General features: G+C 40.0%; 1 protein-coding gene across 1 annotated transcript; it reads right to left on the reverse strand.

Annotated features, from left to right (window-relative positions):
- Nucleotides 1–5988: 5988 nt before the first annotated feature.
- On the reverse strand, nt 5989–8010 carry LOC109428107 (general transcription factor IIF subunit 1; the record flags this gene model as incomplete). The annotated part of the gene is given in 3 exon segments (XM_019703797.3): nt 5989–6345; nt 6446–7932; nt 7995–8010. Coding segments are annotated over 3 exon segments (1713 nt in total). The 3' UTR covers nt 5989–6134.
- Nucleotides 8011–8708: the final 698 nt, after the last annotated feature.

An 8708-nucleotide genomic window follows, 5' to 3' on the forward strand; every position in this document is an offset into this window, starting at 1 on the left:
ATGAATTTTCCAGCACTGTTCATAAAAACCCATGCTCCGCGAATAATGAATCGCTCGGCATGTGCGGCCGTGATGCGATCGTTATCATGAAGTCGAAATGATAAATTTCGATTTTCGATCACTTTTTGTGCATTCTTATTGCTGAAGCTTCACGATCTGCATATGAATGTAATATTCCAGATCATGAATTTTGGTTCCGGGTTCAAAAGTGGCCATAATCGTGATGAATAAAGTTTATCGCGACTTGTAACATGATCCGATAACGATAGATCCCGCGAAGCGTGCATCAGATGTTTAATTGCTCTGTGATACGAGCACAGCGCGAGGGTGTCGCATCAAGCTACCGCAAGAGCAACGGCTATCTTTGATTGTTCGTATGGTGTATCATTTATCGTTAGAAGTGATTTTCTTCCATCCTTGGAGCTGGAAATAACTTTTGACTGTTTACCTTTTTTTTACAATGCTTTTCAAACACTACTGAAAATTTGTCCCGATAAAAGCAACTTGATTTTTGAAATCTGGCTTTGAATTAAAATCTGTGGAATCCCATTACAAAACTACAGAATTTCTTGCAGATTATGTTTCAAAATTCTTCCAAAATAATTTCAAAAACTAAGATTTGCAGCATAAATTTCACTTGAAGGACTTTTAAGAGTTTGCCATTTTGTGATTGTTACATATGTTATCATCTTGAAATAACTGCAACTTTTCCAAATTCCTGATTAGAATTAAATTCTGAAAAGAGTCTTCAAGTCAACCTGTACTCGTACCAAAGCTTCTCTGAACGTTCAATAAATTCCCTTTCAGGATTTCAAGTTTTCCAGGTAGTATACATTCTATCAGCATTTCGGAAAGCTTGGTTCGTCAGCTTTTTCTTTGGTGTAAAAGCTAAAGTAAAATCTAAAGTAAAAGAGAATGTCTATTCCTCTCTATTAACATTCGAAACAAATTACCTTTTCATTTTGTTGGAAATTCTCAAAAAAATGTCTTTCCAGTTTTGTTGTGCTCCTGTCTGCTAGTGCCTCAAACGACTTGCAATGCTATTGGGATCTTTGGTAAACTCAACACCACATTTTTTCCATATTCAGCTTGAAACTGTTGATGGTTTCATTACAGCAAATTGTTATTAGGTCTGTGCATGTTCCTGACTCTGCTCTGAAATGATAATTTCAGGTAAAGTTCATGGGAAAAGCACGTAAAAACAATATGCATCAGATAGAAAAGCAGCAAAGGTTTGTGAGAAATCTGCTAAAAAATTGCATTCTACGAATACCCAACAGATAGGTAGCATGTGGATAAAAAAAACAAGAATTTGCTCAATACTTTAGGGATATGAATGATTTTGCCAAGAATCTACTAAGCATTTTGTAAAATACTCCCTATAGTTTATAAATCCATCTAAAATCTGATTTGAAGTTTTCCACAGGGCTTATAATGCATAAAGGGTCTAGGAATTTGCAATTCATTTTTGTAAAAGAAAAATATTGCAATGATCTCAGGAAAATATTTTACAATTTAGTTCTTTTTTTCGTTTGGATACAACCGTAAGTTAACTAAAAATTAACTAAGCAATTCTAAAAAGCCACTAAGATAGAGAGCTAGATTTCCTTTTGTCTCCCAGTTCTCTAGTGGCACTTAGTAAGTGCTCAAAAACACTAAGTTGAAGAGAGGCAGCTCAAGGACTAGAAAGAAATAGAGGATCTCAGAAAGATTTTGCCAAAAACATTACAAAAACTTCACCAGAATTTAAATAAAATCAACTATGATCTGTGCCATAAATAACTATGCTTCTCAAGACTGAATCCGTTAGATAAACGATATCATCAAAGAATGGGTCGAACATTCATCAAACATTATACTGAGCACTGTTTGATGTAGTTTGTACATAAGTGACCCGATTTTGTCAGCCCCTTTTCGGAACACATGTTTTGCTCTCTTCAAAAAATTAAACAGTTTTTCAAACTTTGTATCCCTGCATGTTCTGCATTTGAAGGTTGATGATAAACAATAATAAATTAATTGAAATTTGATTGTAAGATAATGAGAGCAAAAAGTTTGTCGCACGAAAGTGAACTTCTGTCAACGACCACAATTTTTGAAGCATAATTTAGCCAGGCTTGGAATTGATCACCGTTCAAAGTCGATTTCAAACGACTATGAACAGTTATACGATCTCAGTGTCAAGCGATCGCAGAAGGCTCATCAAGTCATGTACGGCCTTGCTCGCAAGCTCTTCAGGCTACGAAGCTCCATTGAACTACCATTGAACGATTGCGTCTGGTTACCATGGAAGGAGTCATTGAATGTTTGTTAACCTTTGACCGTCATTCGCCACTGAATCGACGGTCGTGAAGGTCCTAGTGGGAAGGAGCATAAGCGAACATTTACTAATATTTTCTTCAAAAGGTAGTGCTTAAAACATTGGGGTGTGAAGTTGCATAGAAAACTATTCCAGACGAAAACTGTTTGTAGTTTGCTACATACATATTAAAAATTAGTAATTGTATCTATTATAGCTATTCTCGCCAAAACAGTTTTCCTGTCATTTTAATGCATAAATGCTGTTTTTCAGAATATGCTGTAAAGTCTTAGTCTTGGTCTTAGTTTAGTACAGAGTGTCAATGTTATCGACTATGGGAGCGATACTGCAAAACGAAAAAAATATAAAATATTATAGATATTGATGTTTTTTCTGAAAATAAACTGTAAATTCCTATGCAAATGGCAACAACCAACGGAGTGTACGATGAATGCATATTTTAACCCCCCTTCTACTCAACAATTTTCGATTTCCTAGTTTTGCACACAAACATTATAAGAACAGCCCTTGTCCGCCAAATTGCTCCTCTTATAATTAGACGAAGTTAGCACTCCATCCTATGCATTTGACGTTATTGTATATTGAACACATGGCCTCTTCCCTCGGAACGCAACTAGTTGGGCAGTTGAGCAGAGCACAAACGTGGTTGCATTTCAAGTGGTTGTTGACCCGTTTACTCTACATTTTATTGTAATTCTGCTTAAGCCATGTCCCATTTCCTTTATTTTGTGAATGTACAACTCCAGCAGTTGTCATTGCAAGTACTCATCTGCAATAAAAATTTGAGCTATTCAAACAAGAATTGTCTTTACCAATCAAATAAAACTTACAAATCAAACCATAATTTCACGACCTGTACTACTAGTCATGACGGTCAATCCGCCCGATGGTCTAGGCGGATGATGGTAAAATAATGAAAAAGTCGTTATGGTTACCTATGGTTTCTTGGTCACGTCATTCTGCTTTGCGTTCGCGATGCATGGTTGCTAACATCGCGTTCATTGACGACGCATCATACGAGCAGAACCGTAGCTTGCTTGTGAACTTCGCGACCAATGCCAAGCCTGTTTAGCGCTGATTTCGAAACCGTGCTTCAAAAAATTTAAAGTAGAACAGTTTTTGAGTTTTAGCTCAATATCGAGTTTTACAATTTTTTAAAATACGAAATTCAATAAAATTCAAGTATCTTGCGTTTTGCTCTACCAATTTTAAATCTTTTTCCATAAATTAAAAGCTGAATACAATACCATTCGATCATCTGAATGCAGGAAATTTTCCAAAAATATATGGAGAAATGTATTTTTTCAATAAGAAAAATACAATTTAAAAATTCTTTCTCAACGTTTTTTTGACATATCATATGTAGGCGAGTTTCAGTAAAAAATTCAGCTCAATCGGAGCATTGATTACGGAGAATGAGGTGTGTGAAGTGAGCGACTTTGCTTAAAAATAGAACAAAAATCGATTTCAAATCATCAACCTTGTATGGAAAGTCGAAAAAATTCCGCTCTACTGTATTTTTTTTCCTTCGCGTTTTCGAACTCAGGGCATGATTCTACACCAAAAACGATCGTCAGCTTACCGAGTTCAAAAATGCTGTAAACTAGTGTTATTGGTTCAATAGTGAAACCAGCGCAAACTACTGCAGATTATCCGACTTACAAATCGTCAAACTTAGTCGGACCAAGTCGAAGTGAGTACACTAAGAAAATCGTAACCACAAAAAAACTAAAATTAACTACTGGCTCTTCCAGAAACATAACATGATAATTTCACGTTATGCAAAACCAATCTTGATGAAAGTTAAATTATAGCAATGTAACATTATTTTGAAAATTGATCATTAAACTATTTTAGAACCCTTGAAAAAGATCCCAAACGAATCGAAACGTCTGGCTGGAAAGATTTAATCAACTCGTTTTTAATTCCCACCAAGACTGCTAAGCCATCTCCCAAAAGTCTATTGATAAACCATTAAAAACTTTTTTTTACGATTTCGATAAATTAAAGTGATTTCTAACCACTTTTATTCGAGCATTTATCAGCATTCAAAACTTTGAAAGAAGTCATGGACGGGAAGGGGTTAGTTAACTAGGGGTAATGGTTAATAGTTATCCTTTGTAAAATGTGTTCGCGTGTCTGGATTGCTGATACAAACTTTACTTGCCCTCTAACGGGTAAACAATAAATTACTAAACATCGGTTGATTCTATTCTACCTAGAATAATGGGAGCAGATCAATGAGATCAATGTAATCACCTTGCTTCATTATCAGTAAACTAGCTTTTTTACTGCTAATTTGACACATTTGAGCCCGACTACTTGGAAACACAGTGCGAAAAATGTGATTGAAAACTAATGCAAAGTGGACGGCACACAATCTGGCCAAAGAACGTCTAAAAATCACGTCAAGGCATACGGAAAATTTATATGTCTCATACAACTCATTCAAAAAGTGTGAGTTAGGGGGAGAGACTTGTAAGTGGATAAATTTTGCCTGACGTAATCTAAGAATGTTCCCTCACAAACGTTATTTTTCTCTGCAGTCGAACATCTTCTCTGTCATTATCCCATTTTTGCCTGCTATCGATTGATTGCCTACCCACATCGCGTAGCACAATAGTATGTATAGTATCCATGCGGGTAGAAACTGGTGATAAATACAGGAGTTGAACATGCTACGATTTGTTCAGATATCCTATACGATATATGATACCTGATCTTTAGTCGAGGAGAATACACCACGGGTAGCAACATCTTCTTCCCTTTTGCTACTCAACGGACCAAGCTCAGTTGTTCTACCGCCCCAGTCACTATCGAACAACATGGAGCAACAGAGTACTACTTTCTTCGAGCGAACCGCTCTTCATCGGCGACCGATTCGCCTGAAAAAGCATCACCCAGGATATCCTTCGAGGTTGCAAATGCTGAGTTCACTTCACCGGAGAAGCAGCAGACTATCGAAAAAGTCAGCGGAACTTTCACCGTCGAATTTGTGCGACAGTTCTTCCCCAGCCAGCGACGATAGGAAACCTCTTGCCCATGGAAAATCTCCTCACATGAAGCGACGGCAATCGCTGCGGAAGTTCCGACGGAATGGTTCCACCCGGACGAGTTCCTCGAGGACCGTGAAAAGCCGAATGACTAAATTTGTTTCCCGGGTGTTCCAGCTGAAGCCGGTGAAGAAGGCGGCGTATTCGAGGTTGACAAATTGAAGATATTGTACATATTTTAATCTGATGAGATTTTTTTTATTAAATTTAAGTGCATGTGTGCAATGGAAGTTAAATTGAAATTAATAACATATGAAAGTAGAATAAAGGGTTGAAAATAAAAATGTCTATATGTTCGTTTAAATCACAATCCCTAAAATTTACGAATGTCGAATGCAGAGTATGTTTCAGTAGTACTTTAAGTACTTTTCTCTCAATAAATCAGGAAGTACTCATGGAACCAGTCTTCGTTCCAGAAGAACAGTAGATCAACTTTTTCATCAATAATAAAGAAATTGAACTAAGCCCACGACGCTGTGGTATTTTGCAAACATCGAGGCATAAAAAATTTCGCGAAATTCAATCTGCTTATTTTGCGGTTGACATTGATGATCTACAAAGATAATAGGTACAAGGATTTCGAATACGTTTTTGACGGTAAACTTCCCAAAGGTATCAAAATTGCGACGCTGCGCTACTGTATTATGATTATCTTACTAAGATTAATAAATTACGCTAGGAATTATATGCTTTTATCGTAAGCCCCCCGTATAGAATCAACACTTACTTGATCTAGCTAGACACACCGATCGATGGCGTGTTCACTTGGGAAACTTGATGCTGAGGTACATCTTCCCTTGGATCGTCTGCTTGACCGGGTTGATCTTCTTCAGAATGGCCGTCATTGTTTCCACTAGTTTCTCGCTCGAGACGCCCGTTTTCTTGTTCTTGAACTTGGTCAACAGTTCCGTGGTGGTCATCGGCTTACGCATCAGGTAGCGCCGAACGGCTTCCTCGGTGATACCGTAGTCACTGTAAGAATGGGGGATTAGTGGTGGATGGAATCATTCGAATTTACAGATGGTGGATGAACACTACAAGACTACACTACGATATCCCCATTTATACTCACTCTCTACTGTTGGAGCTCACGAGCCCGGTGAAAGTCGGCGGCAGCGACGGAGTCGAGTCCATTTTGGCCTTCTTGGCCGGGGTTGACACCGGACTGTTGCTGTTGTCCGATCCGGTGAAATCCGCCATCGGCATGTTGGAACCGGCCAGCTTGCGTTTGTTGCCCTCCAGCTGCGACATGCTCGGCGAAGCGGAACGAGAATTGTTAGCGCTGGACAGGTTCGATGCGATGCCTTCCTTATCCTTTTTGTGCTTTTTCTTGTGCTTGGAATTGCTGTTGTCCCCGTCGGAATCGGAACTGTCCGAACTGGAACCGCTGGATGAATCTTTCTTATCGTTTTCCGGCTTTTTCTTCTTCTTTTTGTCCTTCTTCTTTTTCTTAGATTCCTTGGTATCCTTTTCCTTAGTTTCTTTTTCTTTGTCCTTAGTTTTGCCGTTCTTCTCTTCGTCTTTTTTGTTCTCGTCTTCGTCCGATTTCTTTTCCTCGTCTTCTGAGTCTTCGTCCGAGGTCAGCAATTTCCGCAGGGCATCTTCCTCAGCTACCGACTGAAGTTCCTTGTTGACCTTGGCTTCCGGTTCCGACTCGCTTTCGGAAGAATCCGAAATGTAGTCCAATTCCCGGCCTTCCTCATCTCCATCGTCCGATTCCTCAAAGGCTTCCTCATCGACGTCCCGTTTCTTCTTTTTCTTATCGGCCAACGCCTTCTTATTCTTGGCTTTCTTGTCCGCCTCATCGTCGCTGTCCTTCTCCTTGGTCTTCCCCTCGCCGTCATCATCGTCGTCGGAACTCATCTCATCCGAATCAATCCACTCGTCCATGTCGCTAATCTTCAGATCCTTGGCCTTACCAACTCCACCCTTCTTTCCCTTCGTCTCCTCCAAATCCTCTGGAATATCATCATCCTTCTTCATGCGCTTCTTCAACATCAACGAGAAATAGTTGATCGTCCTTTTCCTCCGACCAAATTCCAGTTCCGCTTCCTCCGCCGACAGAGCCTTGTACCGCTGGATCGGCTGGAAGTTGTACCACTCGTTCAACGGATACGCCTCAATCGCCCCGTCCGGCGCATGAGTAAACACATAGAACGACGCATTTTCACCTACTCCGCCCTCCCGAATCCCCCGGAACTTCTTCCCGTCCTTCTTTCCGCCAGCCTTCAGAATCCAAGGCTGCGCATCCGGCCGATACTTCTTTGCAATGATCCCATACCGCTTCCGCCGGGCCTCCTCCCTCAGATCCCGGTTAAACTCCGACCCTGCCCCAAACTTGGGCATGTCCTCGTCCAGACCCTTGAACTCCTTCAGGTTGTTCTCCCGTTCCATCTTGACCGTGCGCCACTGCGTAAAGTCCACATTCAACGTGGCATTGTAGCGCATAACGTGGTACTTCTTCTTGAGGTTTTTCGGCACCCGGATGCTGAATTCCTGCACCGACACCGGCGGCCCCGCCGATGGTCCTGCGCCACCACCACTTCCGGATGGTTGGTTCTACAACAGATTCGAAACGCTCATACAAAACATTCCGTTGATAAAAATGTAAACATACTCACCGAAGGACCACTCATTTCACCCGCTTGTCAATGTTCGCTGGTTTTTCAGTACGGGACTCTAGTTTCAAGCACTAGCAAACCACCAAAAACGGGAAAAAACCTAAACAATTTTCACTTTTTTCAGCAATGGTGGCGGAATGCGCTGCAACTCTGCTAAACTGTTGCTGATTTGCCAACCACTCGGTCCGGTTCCGCGACGAACTACGAATCAAAGGATGAAAACGAAACATGAAAAAATGACAGCTCGAACAAAACATCGCATACCCATCACCAGAACAACATCGAAAGGGTTTGGTTAGGATTGGCATAAAGGAGGATTGACATATTGTCCGTCCAGTTTCAAACCACACTGCAAAAACTGCAAATCAGGCCGAACATTTCAATAGGTCCTATCTGCATTTGAGAGGCTCTCTTTATTCACTTTCTCTTTCAATTATTGCAATGTAACGGTACACTTTTTAACTACTTTTGCAGTACAAATCAGAAGACGATTGTGTTGACCATCGTTCTATGCAAGGAGATAATTCATAATTCAAATGAACAGCTGAGATATGAACGAAAGAGAGGGAAACCAAAGAGAGCCTCTCTTCTGCAGATTGGACCTTTAGACATGTTTGGCCTGAAATATTTATTTTATGTTTTGTACACATATATTTTTGCAATTTGTCTGGACAAATGATGTTTATGTGTAATCACACATAACCAATTATTTTT

The sequence above is a fragment of the Aedes albopictus genome, chromosome 3, assembly GCF_035046485.1.
Source record: "Aedes albopictus strain Foshan chromosome 3, AalbF5, whole genome shotgun sequence".
NCBI lineage: Eukaryota > Metazoa > Arthropoda > Insecta > Diptera > Culicidae > Aedes > Aedes albopictus.